This window comes from Humulus lupulus, chromosome 5, assembly GCF_963169125.1.
Source record: "Humulus lupulus chromosome 5, drHumLupu1.1, whole genome shotgun sequence".
NCBI lineage: Eukaryota > Viridiplantae > Streptophyta > Magnoliopsida > Rosales > Cannabaceae > Humulus > Humulus lupulus.
In genome coordinates, this window is record NC_084797.1 from 105,914,092 (window position 1) to 105,929,934 (window position 15,843).

The 15,843-nt window shown below is 38.1% G+C and overlaps 1 protein-coding gene and 1 long non-coding RNA gene across 2 annotated transcripts; one reads left to right on the forward strand and one right to left on the reverse strand.

The window, feature by feature from the left end:
- Positions 1 to 5,355: 5,355 nt before the first annotated feature.
- On the reverse strand, positions 5,356 to 11,115 carry LOC133779357 (conserved oligomeric Golgi complex subunit 3-like). The gene is made up of 5 exons (XM_062219328.1): positions 11,016 to 11,115; positions 10,864 to 10,922; positions 6,729 to 6,791; positions 6,514 to 6,630; positions 5,356 to 5,424 (listed from the first exon to the last, which is right to left on the reverse strand). Exons 1-5 carry the CDS (start codon positions 11,113 to 11,115, stop codon positions 5,356 to 5,358), a joined length of 408 nt encoding a protein of 135 aa, XP_062075312.1.
- On the forward strand, positions 5,626 to 5,979 carry LOC133780539 (uncharacterized). The gene is made up of 2 exons (XR_009869400.1): positions 5,626 to 5,729; positions 5,892 to 5,979. It is a non-coding gene; the product is annotated as an uncharacterized LOC133780539 (long non-coding RNA).
- Positions 11,116 to 15,843: the final 4,728 nt, after the last annotated feature.

Here is a 15,843-nt window from a genome sequence, read left to right on the forward strand (position 1 = left end):
TCTACGAGGGGTTCTAAGTATATATCAATATCATTCCCAGGCTATTTAGGTCCTGGAATTAACATTGATAATAAAATATTCTCCTGTTTCATGCACAACCATGGGGGTAAGTTGTACATGACCAACAAAACAGGCCAAACACTATACTTAGAACTTAAATTACTAAATGGGTTAAATCCATCTGTGGAAAGGCCAAGTCTAATATTTCTCTCTTCATTTGAAAATGATGGCCATTTATCATTGACTAGCTCCCATGCTGCTGAATCCACTGGGTGACGCATTTTTCCATCGCAACTTTTATTGTTGTGATGCCATCTTAATTCCTTTGAAATTATTTTAGACATGAACATCCGTTTCAACCTAGGGATTATAGGAAAGTACCTCAAAACTTTTGCTGGGACACCATGTCGAACCTTTTTAGTCAGCTTATCTGACATCCAACGTGAAGTTCCACATGTTGGACATTCTTGCAAGTTTTCTTTATCTTTTCTAAACAAACAGCAATCATTAACACAAGCATGAATCTTTTCATATCCTAAATCAAATAATCGAAGAAATTTTCGAACCTCATACATAGACTTGGGGATCATATTATCTAAAGGAAACATATCATTCAAAAGTCTTAACAATTCATCAAAACTTTTGTCAGACCATCCATTGGTAGTTTTAACCTTATACAATGCAACAATTGACGATAACTTAGTATATTTAGTGCATTGTGGATATAATGGAGTGTCTGCATCTTCTATTTTTTCCATAAAAGTGTCATCATGACCTTCTAGATGACTTTCAAAATCACAACCATCAATATTTGTAGCCCTAAACAAGTTGTAAGAATCAAATGTTTCCATTGTCTCTACATCATCATCTCTTGATAATTCTTCCCCATGATGAAACCAGATTTTGTATGTTGGATCAATCCCATAAATGACTAAGTGTTCATACAAAATGTTAATACATTGGTGACTTAAGTTTCGACAAACTTTGCATGGACACAATAACTTTTCTGGATAACCAGCTAGCTTTTTTGACATTTCTACAAAATTCTTAGCGCCTTCTCTATACTAATCCGAGGCTCTACAATTCAAAGACAAGTTCATATTTATAATATATTAGTAACAAATACAGTAAGTTACTAATTTTACTGAGCTAGCACTAATTAAATCCCTAATTCTTATTACCTATTGAAGCGTAGCCAATTTTTATCCAACATGATCACCAATTTAGTTATCCTGTTCTAACCAACAAAAAGCAAAATTTTGATAAGTCTATGTAATGGTAAATACAAAATTGTATCAACCAAAATATACTATATGATTTGATTTTTAAAATTACTTGATTTTGAGTTCAGAAATGAATTTAAGCTGTTTATTTAGTCTTATTGCTAAACTTGAGATAATTCTGGCATTTCTAATCCTCATCTCAAAGAAATATTATATATATTTATATATATATAAAGAGTATTGTCAGTTCAAGAATTTGATATCTATTTCAATATGGTAGTTTGAGGGAGCTTCTGATGAGGGAAATAAAGGAGTTAGTATATGGGATACATTTACAAAACAACCAGGTGAGAAGTTCAAAAGCCCCGAAAGTGTCAATTGTAATTGTAGTCATGCATATTCTTATCATTGATTGAACCTAATAAAAAAGCACTCATTGCAATTCTTATCTGTTGCTTACTTTTGTTATAATAATAACAATAATACACTGTTCTTTTCTTCTTTAAATATAACACCATTCAGATTTTAGATCATATATGCTAATCCAATATAGAAAACCACTGAGCTATCCAGCCATGCATGCACTTTTGGTAGTTTCTAGAGGACATTTTGGCATTAGTGTTATTCACGTATCTTATATTTTATAAAGATACACTATGACTATGTATGTTTTGTATTAAGAAAACATAAGAGGAAAGAAAAAAAAAACAGAGGCAGAATAATAAAAAGTTGTTTGATTGGTAGCCGGAAAAGTGGAAGAAAAAAGTTAAAGGGGTGTTGTTTGTTTTTTGGTTCATCGATCTATGGATAGGAAAGAAAAATGAAGGAACTTTTCTAATTTATTATTCATATAAACCCATTATTTAGTTCTGAATTTTATAACCATAAGTAATTAAAAGTACTAAAAAGCCTCAGTTTCCTTCTTTTTGTCTATTCTTTTTTCTATCCTACTTATTTTTTATTTATGGTTAAAAGTGATAAAATTTATGATGGTAAGGAGTTAGTATATGTTTGTCCAAGCCTCTTCTTTACTTCTATGGTATTTCGTTATTTTCTCTCATTTTCCTACTTCTAAGTTACATTCTTCATCACTCCTCTCTCCCGCCAAACATACAGACTTTTCTCATCAACCAAACACTTTTCCTCTCATCTTTTTTTTTTCATCCAAAACTACATTTCAATTCATATTGGTTTAACCCTGACTTAAGGGCATTAATGGGATCTACACGCAGTGTACTTCTTACAGGCTTGCAGTTTATGAGGGCCAATTCGGGTCATGGTACTGTCAACTGCACATTCACCCCTTGCAAGTGATTATTTTGTCTCAACTGAACCCACATCATCTGATATATATCAGTATATCTACCAATCTTATATAGTTCAAAATTGTTGTCCCAGTGATTATAAAGTACTAGTTTATGTTTTTGAATAAGAGTTTCTGGAGGGAGGTTAAAATTTTGGTATCGATTCGATGAAATTTAATCCTCATCTGAGTTGATACAACTAAATAGATACATATTTTATCTGTACTAGTATTCTATTCTAATTCTATAATAGTTCTTTCTTATTTATCTCTACAAACTCCATTAGCAGCCTTCTGAAATAGGTGATGACTTTAATTATGCCAGCTTTGTGAGGGAGAAAAGATCTAAAAGATAAATGGAAGCTAGTTAAGTTATACTTGTACACACACACACAACACATATCTTTATAAGATACACACAAAGAGTACCACCTTTTATGGCTTTGGATTCAATTCAATGGAGCAAAATCTGAATAATGGCACCCATATCGATATGAACTTCAAATTGACATACATAATCTAAACTAAATACAAAATGAGTTAAATTATACAATCCCCCATGAGATTTTAAAAATTATTAACCCTTCTCTTTAAATTTCATTTTATAATAAATCTATCTCTTAAGTCAACATACAATAAATAATAAATTTAAAAAATCATAAAGTTAATTACTTAATATGTATGTGTTTTTTATGGTCATTTAAGTTTGTTTTGTTATTATTTAATTTTACATTTTACAACTTTTCTGTCAGGATCTTTTTGGCCGCTTTCCTTATTAGTCTTTCAACTTTCTGGTTCAAGCAGTCACCAATTTTTAGTTCTCCCAACTTGGTATGTTTATGATTTTATATGCAAATCTAAGACTTGTCATTATAAACTTTGATTAAGTATTTATATTAAAATTTAAATAATAATAATAATAATAAAATGTCTTGTCACATAATTTGCATAAAAAATTGATCAAGTTAAGGTTTTCTTCTATGTCTAGTTCTCTAAACCAGAAGCTGGAGTAACACATGTGCTGGTAACTGGTGGAGCTGGCTATATAGGTTCTCATGCTTCACTAAGGCTGTTAAAGGACTCATACCGTGTAACCATAGTGGTATGGTATTTCGTTATTTTCTCTGTCTTATAGTTATACTTTTAAGTAATGCATAATTTCTTTTCTAAGCATTAGATGAAGACATCAAAAGCCTCTGAAGTTTCCTATTGATCCTACTTTTTGTGTTGCCTTGCTTCTAGGCAACTAAGGGAAAGAAACAAAAAATGAACAAATAATTCCTGCTGTACACTAAGCCATATGGTCCTACACACCTAGATCACTCACTGATAGTAACTATTTTTTTTCTATGAATTATTTTTGTATTTAGTATTGTTAATATGATTCTTCTTACAAGTTTAGTTCATACGATATTTCTATTTTATGAACTAAGGGAGGGAAAACTATTAGAACACAGGAGAAAAGCGAGGTATTTTATTTTTATTTTCTATATTTTTATGTTTGATATGCTATTTGTATTAAATTAATTGTTGTTGGAACTAAATCTGTTGATATGCTCTGTTTGTAAAATTAATTTTATTGGCTCTATTGTTCAGATAAACGTTTCTTAGGATTGGGATTCAGCTATTTTGTGTTCCTTATTTGTTTAACTATGAGTGTACGAGACTCTTGAGCTAAGGGATGGAGGATAAGACTCTTGTGTTCCTTTTTTGTTTTGATAAGTAAAGGTAGCCATGTTTTCCTATATCATATTTAAATGTGATTATTTGATTTTTATTTTTGCTGATTTTTCTACAATGTGATTAAATGTATTTTATTATTGTAATAACAAAGATGCAAAGTATAAAAGGAGTTGTTTTAAGCAGTTATGGATTATGGTTTTAGTTCACCTTAAGATTTTTCAAGTTCACTTTGTATTTAGTTGATTGATGACTAAATTTCTATGGTTTCGATTTTCCCCACATGGGTTTCGATTCTACTTTCAAATTTCTATGGTTTTTGAAGTTTATTAGATATACATCAAATAACTAACAGAAAATCAGAAAACATTCCAGCCATATTTATTAACCAACCATCAATCATTATCAATTCAAAAGATTCAATCAACACACAAGTTTTCTTCCTTATCTCGCTGCAGCACACAAATTTATCAGAACCTACTTCACTAATACACACAAGTTCTCAACCTTCCGTTATCACCGCAGCACACAATAATAATAATCTCAGAACCTACTTCACTATGGATGAATATCTAAGATATTCAATCTCCTCTAACATTTGCAAAGTATTTTAACAAAAATAAAAGAAAACATACCTCTTGCAAACTGCTGCAAATAAAGTTCCCTCCAATTCTGAATTTCTGAAAGAGTTAAAGAAATTTAGAAACTTGTGTAGAGAACCCAATAAATCAAAAAGTCATGTCACAATTATGTTCAACCATGTAAGTCGTAACTTTGCATGCTAACATATATGCACAGACTGTGAATGTGAGGAGCTTATATAAATTAAAAATATTCCATAAGCAAAATATATAAACTTAAATCATATGATTAGCTGAGTTTGATTTATTATATAATAATACTAAAATTTTAATAGAGTTTTGGGTTATTTGGATCAGTTTATTACCGTCGTACTTAGTTTGCTCTGGTAATTGTATTATTGAAAATCTCCTTCGGTTGAACAAATAACTCTTCCTCCGGCATGTACTAAATTGCCCTGTATCAATCGTATGTTAAGAACACTAAAATTAAACAACAAGCATAAAATGTATATTTATATATATGTAATAATAGCCTTTATAAATTATAAAGTATATTACCATACAATATTCAAACAACTAGCTTAGTGATAGACATGATGAATTCCTCACAAGTGGCCTTCAGACTTTTCTCCAGTTCCTGCAAGAAAAAGTGTTACTGACAACTCGATAAATGTTGCAAAAACAAAAAGTGTACTGGAACTCTTCTCCACCCACTCCCCCAAATATCCCATCCATCACTTATTAGAGAAAACAGAGCACAGCAATTATATGCTGCAAAGAATAGTAGAAGAAAATTTAAACTGAAGAAAGACTAGAGCCCACAGGTTATCTTGATGAACTTAGAAGAAACCTTGATGTCATAGAAATACTTAAAAACACTCAATTTCCCAGGATTTGCAGATCTCCATATAGTAGAATACCTGAGAAAATTCTTGATCATGAGTGAGTATTCTATAATAGTTGATTGAAAACTTGAACAAAATTTTATCTGATTTTTCTTTTTATACTACAGGATTAGAACCCTTTCACTCACACACTCAACCACTTAAGCTAGTCTCAAGTAACAGATTTTTATCTGATATGTCTGTTGGAAAACGATTGTAGTCGGATCATATGGCTTGGGGACCTGAACTACCGGATTTCCTTGAGCTACTCTGACACCCGGAAACTTCTAGAGGCCAAAAACTGGGATGCTCTCTTTGACAGTGATCAGGTATTTTGCATTAATGACTAAGAAACTTAATCGATTTTCTTTTTCCCAAACAATTTGATGGCACTGTTTCATTATTAAAAAAGAAAAAGAAAAAGAAGCTATTGAATTTGTTTGGTGTATTGAGTTGAGTAATTTCAGTTTAAACCAAATATACTTACAGATTCAATACTACTCGATGAATAACTAGGGGCTTCAAATTGTAAACACTTGAACTTTCAGGCATTTCAAAATGGTTCAACTCTATTGTCATAAACTTCCATGCACTAGTCTATGTATCTCATAGATTTCTCTCATGTAATTTGTTCATCTCCACTAGGTTATCATTTATTCTTCCCTTAAAGCATCAAAGCTGATATCATCGGCAAAAAAATATTCAAGAGCTTGCTGAACTAAGAACTAAACAGAGTTCTAAAGAAATTTAAGAATTTAAAAAAAATTATATACTTGTATGTATATAAGTATTACACACTAAAAAATAATAACAGCATAAATAGTTACAAGTGAATCACAAACCTTCTTAGCATCTATTTGACTTTCCAAAACTCTGGGTGATAAGGTCCTCGCCAGGGAAGAAGATCTAGACCAATCAAATAGAGAGGCTTGACCTCTAAGTAGCCGTCTTAAATGATCCTGGAAATACAGTTCAACAACAATTGAGACCTTCCTTCCATTATATGAAATTTTTAGTTAAGAATAGCAGCAAAAGGTTTAGCTCTGGAGGAACTAACCAGCAAATGAGAGAAGTCAAGTTCCTTGTGTGTCACTAAAAACTCAATATCGAAAGGTGCAATCTGGGGATGGGCAAAAAAAAAATTTGAAGAATGAGATAAGGTGATTAGTGGAACATCCACCACAAAAACAGGGTAAACATGGATCACCTGAAATAATGAGTTTTACTCTCACTTTAGAAATGGAAAGCTCCAGTTTTTTTTTTTAAATGAACTTTATAAGAAAATCTAACAACGATTGACTAATAGTAGAGCAATACCAGCCACGATCGGAAGAGAGTGAAAGAGACTCCTCGTCGCTGAGGCGATCGGTGAACACAACAACTGTCCAGACGGAGAGGCAGAGAGACGCGACTCTGGAGCGAGTCTTCGTGAGGCAGAGACTTCGGTGAGGGCGGAGAGACTTTGTGAGGGCGGAGGCAGAGATGAGTTGAGGGCGGAGAGGGCTTCGTGAGTGAGAGATTGAGGCTGAGAGAAAGGGTAACTTAGAGAAAGGCTTGAAAAAATCTGAGAGAAAGGGAATTTTGGCATAAATTCATTTTGCCGCCTGGGATTTTAGTCATATGGCGCCAAAAATTTTAATCCCCACTATTCATCAGTTCCGTGTTAATTTTAATCCCCCATTAATAATAGCATTTTTAAAAATATGCTATTCTTTAATGTAATATATACTTGTTGTAGTGTGTTATCATGAGAGGCGGTCTTATAATAACTTATATATCTTGTACGAATTGGATTGAGTCTAGAGTTGCTCACACCATTATTAATCAGATATCCTACTTGTCTATTTTTCCACATATTCATCAGCCAGTTGTATTTGAGCTGAGTAATTGAACTCGCGCTAATTTTAAGCTTCACCACATACATAAGGCTTTAAGAAAAACGTGATTTGACTAGTGAATTATGACTTAAAGATTAAAAACCAAATCTTTCCAAAACATAACTTTATTTGACTACCTTTCTAGAAAAATCAAAACTCACAATCATGGGGTATTTCTTAGTCAACTATTGCAGGGATTTTAATTAATATAAAAGAGTATACATAATTAAAACTAGCTAAAAATGTTGATTTTAATCTTGTTAAAACGTTGTTTAAACATGGACTCATTAATCTATCAGTTTTTCACTCCAGCTTGCACATCTATCACAAAAAGCTTATAACATGACCTAGACATAACATTTTTAAGTGCTTAAAAATGCTAAAATTACGTAATTTTCCTAAATAATGAAATTCTAAAAGTTCCATTTTAAAATTTGACCAATGATTTAAGGTTTCGCCCATTGGAAGCCACTGTAACAACACCATTTTGTCAACAAACAATATTGAGCATCTAAGTTACAAAATTCATAGCTCACAAACCATAATGAGTATAATAAAACTAGATTATGTGATTCATATTTGAGTATGTATATTATATATCTACAAAATATCCTCTCCTAAATGTAAACATAGCATGTTCAGCAATATTTTACAAAGATTTAGGTGCAAGCTATCAGGATTCTAATTTCAGGTTAAGTATAGATTTGGCAAGGGCCATAACTTCCACTTTAGAAAACATTTTTAAGTATTTAAAAAGCCTAAACTGAAGTAATCTTTCTGACGTACAAAGATATGCAACCCTTTTTAACAAATCAGTCCATAGAAGTTGTGTTAGCCCATTGGAAATCAGACTAAAAACAAGACAGCAAGCAGATTTGCACATACCTAAGGAAACTTTGAATTTCAACTAAAAAATCAACATAGCACGCATGGATGAATCATCTAATGCTATCATACACCTTATTACAATATATACAAGAGATTAAAACCTTCCATGTTTCTCAAAAATAAAGATTGGAAGATTAAACATAAACTATTACCAAAACACAAGATTTTTACCTTTGAAGTTCTAGATTTTATTTCTTTTGGGTCCTTGAGCTTTTCAAACCACTCATCCCAAAGTCCCCATGATCAAATTCAACAAGAAGGAAGAAGAAAATAAGTGAGAAAGGAGAGTGAAGGTAGGGTTTTCAAAACTCTAAGCTTTCCTTAGCCTTCAAAGAAAGTGTCTTGCATGTACTTGATCTTGCATACAACTCTCCTAGACTCTAAATTGATGATAAATGAGCTTCAACGAATGAGATCCTAGCAAAAAAAAAAAAAAAAGAGGGACAATCCTCTAGGGCATCGACATTGAGAAGAAGAAAAAGATGCCAACTTACATTTAAATCTTTGGTTCTATAAGTTTTTATCTCAAAGCTTCAATGGAGATTTTAGTGAGAGAAAGGGAAGGAGTTTCAAAAATTCTAGATATAAGGGAGAGCTTCTCTTGCTGAATACCAAAAGAAAAATGAAATAAAAAAAATTAATGGAGAGAGAGTGAGCTAGGCGTGTGGGAGAAGGAAAGAAGAAAACAAGGTGAGACATTTGATTTTTCTTAAGTAGTTTTGAAGAAAACTTGGTAAATGAAGAAAAAAATGATCACCCCTTCACCACTACCTATGGAAAATACACTCATACCCTCCCATTTGTGTTTTAAAATAAAGCTACTAACTCCCCAAGACTAGAGAAGTCATTTTCCATAAATGAAATTCCCATAGTTTATAACTTAGAGACCTCGGATAAAATTACTTTGATTAAATGTCACACCAAAATAGTTTGATGACATTAAACTTACTAAAATAAATATTACATAATTTTACGTATGTAATTTAATTTGGTCCTAATTCTACCTTAAGTAGAATAAGTATTATCCCATAACTTGCACATATTGGATTTTCCCGAAAAAATCATTAAAATTATTTGTTTTCCTTTCTTCATAATTATTTCATGCTCAACTTAATTTTTTTAAGCAGATTAGGGTTTTTCACTCGATCCGCGACCGCTAAGGGTGAGCATCGGTCGGTGTGGTCGATTTTTTGACTCTTTAAAAATCTAGATTTCTGTTTTCGATTTGAATACTTTTGGACAAAAAACCGACAAAAATTTTAAGCATAAAACTGATCGTTTCAATCCATGGTTTGGTCGGTTTAAACCTTTCAAACTGATTTTATTTAAATCTGTGAATGCCAAATGTTGGACATGATCCGAAGAGGGCCATAGTCAACACTCGAGAGAAAAGTTGAGGTTTACCCTAAGTGACCTCGGGCACGCCAAGAAACCTCGTGTATCACCCCATGCGAGACAAATCCCTCATGCGAGACCTTCACTAAACTGCCCCGTCTCGCCCCACGCGAGGCCCTTGCAAGGGGGTGACCCCTAGTACACCCCACCTTGCCTCGCCTAGATGAAAGTTCGAAGGGCCATGTTCTGGCGTGCATCGCCTTGCATGCCCACCAACGGCCTCACGCCCCTAGGCCTCAGCAGACCGCCTCGCGAGACCCCAGCATCTCGTGCCTCGCTCACCACGCACCCACGCACCAACTAACCAATGGCCTCGCACCCCTGGACCTTGGCAAAATGCCTCGCGAGACCCCAGCGTCTCGCGCCTCGCGCACAGCGCACCAATGGCCTCGCGCCCCTCGCCCTCGGCAAACTGCCTTGCGAGATCCCAGTATCTGGCACCTCTGGCCCGCGCCTTGCGCACCAGCGCACCAATGTCCTCACACCCTTGGCCCTTGGCAGACTACCTCACGAGACCCCAGCATCTCGGGGCTCTAGCCCATGCCTCGCGCACCAGCGCACCAATGGCCTCATGCCCTATGCCCTCGGCAGACTACCTTGCAAGAGCCCACTGTCTCGCGCCTCTGGTCCGTGCATCACGCACCAGCGCACCCCCAAACCAGTGCACCCCTGCACCAGCGCCCCAATGGCCTCGTGCACTCTGGCCCTCGGCATACTGCCTCGTGAGACCCCAGTTTCTCGCACCTCTGGCCCACGCCTCTCCCATAAGCACACCAATTGCCTCACACACCTAGCCTTAAACAAGCCACCTCACGAGACACCACCTCGCACACGGTCCTCCCCCCCACCCCCACCCCCCCCCCCCCAACAAGCACCTCGAGGCTCTAACCTCCCATTCCTTGTGTGATCGTATCTCCCATGATGACCCATAAAGTCTCCAACACTTAAATTTTAAGAGAGCATGGTACATGATGAGTATAAGTAAACCCATGAATGACTCAAAAAAAGATCATACGGCTATGAAGTATGTACGAATCCTTCGCCTGATGAGAACCATCCGAGATCAGTAGCTGCTCCTATGAGAGAATCCTCTGCCACCCAAAAATGTGAATGCACCAAAGGTGCCCAAGGTTCCTGAGGATAAAAGGGAGGCCTCATCTCCAGTTATCCCGCCTGATGAGAACCATCCGAGATCAGCAGCTGCTCCTGCGAGAGATGCTGCAGAGTTCCCGTCTCCAAATTCGCCACAGGTGACGAACTTTGGCCGGCAAGATCAGGGTCCATCAACGCGCAGGCCTGACAAGAATCTACGAGTCCATTCCATAAGCTAGAGCTCTATGTCTAGATTTTACGAAGAGGAGATACGCGAATATGCAAAAGGCTAGAATCCACCTTAGAGAATATGCAAAAGGTGTTGAATGGCCTGCTATAAGGGAAATCAAGCATGTCTCTTCCTAGGCGAAAAGAGAGAGGCCAAAAGTGGGGCAGAAACCACAATCTCAGTGGATGATAGGAGGACTCGACTCACCACCACTAATACCCGTCAGATGAAGCAGCATGAACATCCCGGACAATCGAAACAACCTCAGAGGCCAGAGCAAAAGAACAACACTGACCCTCGTAACAAAGTTGAAGTAACTTCGAGGAAAAGACCCTCAGACTTAAGGCCAGAGCTTAACAAGAAAAGGATGAACAAGAGGCCTACACCTCCTATGGCTTGCCGGGAAGACAAAGGGAAGGGAAAGGCTAACCCGTCCACTTTAAGAGACTCCTTAAACAAAAGGAGACAAGACCTAGACATAGAAATGAGGAGCCTCCAGAGCAGGATAATCACCACATTTGGAGGGCTAGCCATCGACAACGAGCTCGATTACGAATTGCCCTTCATTAAGGAAATCCAAGCCGTCTGGCTCCCGGCCAACTTCAAAGAGCCTCACATGACCCCTTATGAAGGAAATACGGATCCCAAATACCATCTGGACACATTCAACGACCTACGTACAAATGGTTCAAAAGACTCCGAACAGGGTCCATCAAGTCTTGGCAACAATTTTCTGATGAATTTCCCCAACAACATCACACCGTGCGTGATTACACAATGCCGGGAACCAACCTCGTTAACGTGAAACAATGAGAAAATGATAGTCTAAAGAGCTATATCCACTGTTTCAATATGGAGGCAGCCAAATTAGGAAGCTTGACCCGTGGGGAATTAAAAATGGCCATTACAGTCAGAGTACGCCCGGGTAGTAAGCTATGGGATAACATGCTTAAGAGGGAGGTCACTGACTTGGACGATTTCTACAAACGGGCCCAGAAATGTATTCGTGTCGAAGATGGTCACGAGAGCCTTCAGGTCGGAGAAGATAAGTCCCCTCCAAAACCCTCAATCCGGGAAGGCCTAAGTAGCGTAAAGAAGAAGAGGATCTACGAAGGGTCGAGAGATGATCCACCTTGAAAGCCTCAGCGCATTGATGAGTGCAACCAGACCCCCTACACCTTTTATACTGACCTCACACACGTTAGGGAGCATATTTTCTTTACAAATGAATATCGGGTTCCTTTCAGGAGGCCCCCACCAATGAAAAAAACCAATAAAAATGAGACCCTAGTAAATATTGTCAATATCATAAAGATATTGGCCACACCACCATAGAATGCACTCATTTTAAGATAGAAATCTATGAGCTTATACGGAGGGGACACTTGGGCAGATACATCCGCAAAAAAAACCAAAGACCGGAAGAAGGAGTATCCTCACCACAGGCATGGGATGTAGCCCCAAAGGTGCAAGGAGAAGTTAGGACCATCTTCGGAGGGCCAAGGTTTGGAGGTGAATCAAGAAAGGGGCGAGACAAATATGACAGGGAAGCTAGGCGAAGTCCACCCCCATGCGTCTTAAGTTTGGAGCAACGCCCCTCAAAGAGTTTTAAGGGGGAGAACAACTCGATAACCTTCACCGAAGAAGACGCACGAGGTATGCATTTCCTTCACAATGATCCCTTGGTGTTTACTATCCAGCTTGCTAACATGAGGGTCCATCGGGTCTTGGTGGACAATGGAAGCTCCATAGTCATCCTGTATCGCCAAGCTTTAGAGAAGATGGGACTGAACATCAGGCACCTAAAGCCCTGCAATACCTCCCTGTTTGGATGTACAGGAGATTCAATAAAACCCATAGGCGCAATTGAGTTAGCCTTCACCATGGGAGAACAACCCAAATAAACCACCATAATGGCAAACTTTGTCATGGTAAACTGTGCCTAGACCTTCAATGCGGTATTAGGGAGACCCTCCCTAAGAGAATTGAAGGTGATAGGCTCAGTATATCACATAGGCATGAAATTCCTGACTCTTGGGGGAATAGCGAGCATGAAAGGAGTGCAGAAGGAAGCGAGAGAATATTATAACACATCCCTCCGCACGACCATAAAACCGCCAGTGCCTATGGAAATGGTAGTACATGGAAGCACATACCCACACTAATTGGACCCGCGGGTCGCAGAGGAACCCAGGGTCAAGCCAGTATAGGAGTTGGAAGAGGTCACAATCATGAATAAGTAGTTGAGGAAGTTGAAGGTAGGTAGAAACCTTCCGGGTATCGTGTAGGAAGAACTGGTAGAATTTATGAATGTCAACCTCGATGTATTCACCTAGATTCATGAGGACATGGTGAGGACAGACCAATCAATCATGTGCCATCACTAAAACATCGACCCAAAAGCGAGACCTTGAGGCAGAAAAGGAGAAGGCTAGACCCAGAAAGATACGCGACCCTAAAAGAAGAAGTTGACAAGTTGAAGGAAAATGGGTTTATCAGAGAAGCATTCTACCCAGTATGGGTATCCAACCCAGTTTTAGTCCCGAAGCCCAACGAAAAGTGGAGGACGTGCGTAGATTTTACTAACCTCAATAAAGCTGCCCTAAGGACAGCTTCCCGCTTCCTAGGATAAATCAGTTAGTAGACACCACAGCTGGGCACGAGCTACTCAGCTTCATGGATGCATATTCCGGGTACAATCAAATACCCATGAACCCGGTCGATGAGGAGCAAGGGGCTTTATTGCTACAAAGTGATGCCTTTTGGATTAAAGAATACAGGTGCTACTTATCAAAGGTTGGTGAACAAAATGTTTGCGAATCAGATAGGAAGAAACATGGAAGTATATGTAGATGATATGTTGGTAAAGACAAAGAAGGTAGAAGAGCTCACAAGAAACCTCGGTGAGATATTTGACACCTTCCAAAAATTAAGAACGAAGCTAAACCCGCTCAAGTGCACATTTGGAGTTTCGTCAGGGAAGTTCCTTGGTTTTATGGTGAATTTCTGAGGTATTGAGGCCAATCCTGACAAAGTCAAGGCATTGTTGGAAAACCCACCACGAAGCAAGAAGGAGGTTCAATGCCTAATAGGGATAGTAGCAGCCCTCAATAGGTTCATCTCCAGATCCACTGACAAGTGCCTCCCTTTCTTCAACATCCTAAAAGGGAGCAAAAAGTTTGCGTGGGATGAAGATTGTCAGTAAGCCTTCACTAAGCTAAAGGAACACCTTGGAAAACCACACATTTTGGCTAAGCCAGAAAATGGGGAAAAAATGTACTTGTACTTAGCAGTGTCAGAGCGTGCTATATGCGCTACCCTGGTCAAAGGAGAACAGAAGCATCAGCAGCCTGTATACTATGTCAGCAAGTGGTTGGTAGATGCAGAAACCCATTACCCAAAATAGAGAAGTTAGCATATGCTTTGATAGTGGCTTCGCAAAAGCTGAGGCCCTATTTTCATGCTCATGCTATTGAAGTGCTCACCAACACCCCTTTGCGTCAAGTCTTGCACAAACCGGAGACTTCGGGAAGGATGTTAAAATGGTCAATTGAGTTAAGTCAGTTCAACATCATTTATACCCCAAGGACCTCGGTCAACGGACAGGTACTAGCAGATTTTATAGTTGAGTTTGCAAATCAACCTCAGGAGGAGGGAGAAATAGAAGATAATGAACCAACGGGCAAAGGGGAAAAGCAACCTGAAGAATGGAGCCTCCATGTGGAAGGGGCATCGAACGAATGAGGAGTCGGCGCTGGCATAGTAATGACGGGACCTGGGGGACATAAGATGTCTTGTGCATTAAGATTCAGATTTGAAGCTTCCAACAACGAAGCACTACTTGCTGGCCTACAACTAGCCAGGGAGTTAAAGGTAACACATTTGCATGTCTCTAGTGACTCACAGTTAGTAGTATTTCAGGTGAAGGGTGAATATCAAGCTAGAGGCCCAAAAATGGCTGCATATCTTGCCAATGTGAAGGGGTATTTGGATTAGTTTGAAAAATACACCATAGAACAGATCCCAAGGGAGCAAAACACAAATGTCGATGCTCTCGTAAAACTCACGCTTGAGTCCATCATTGTCAAATACCTCTCCAGGCCGAGCATAGCAAATGAGGAGGTTCAAATGGTCAATAATCCTAAGGAGTCATGGTTTACACCCATCTCAAGGTACTTAAGTGATGGAACGTTGCCTTTGGAAAAAAAAGACGCCCATAAGCTGACTTACAAAGCCGCCCAATACTCCCTAGTAGATGGAGTTCTGTATAATAGAGGCTTCTCCACCCCGCTCCTATGTTGTATAGACAAGGACGAGGCTTTAAAGGTCCTGCAAGAGATACATGAAAGAGAGTGTGGAAATCATGTTGGGGGGCAATCCACGACAAAAAAGGCCATACAACAGAGGTATGATTGGCCTACCATGGAGAAGGATGAGGGCGATTTCACGAGAAGGTGTGACAAGTGCCAATGACAGGAAAATTACCCCCAAATAGTCACCAAATGAGCTGGTGAGCATGACCAGTCCATGGCCCTTTGCTGTGTGGGGGATTGACTTTATCGGAGCGTTACCAACTGGAAGAGGAGGAGAAAATTATGTGGTTGTAGCAGTCGATTACTTTACTAAATGGGTGGAAGCAGAGCCTCTAGTCAACATAACGGCTAAGCAAATCACCACATTGTTCAACAAAT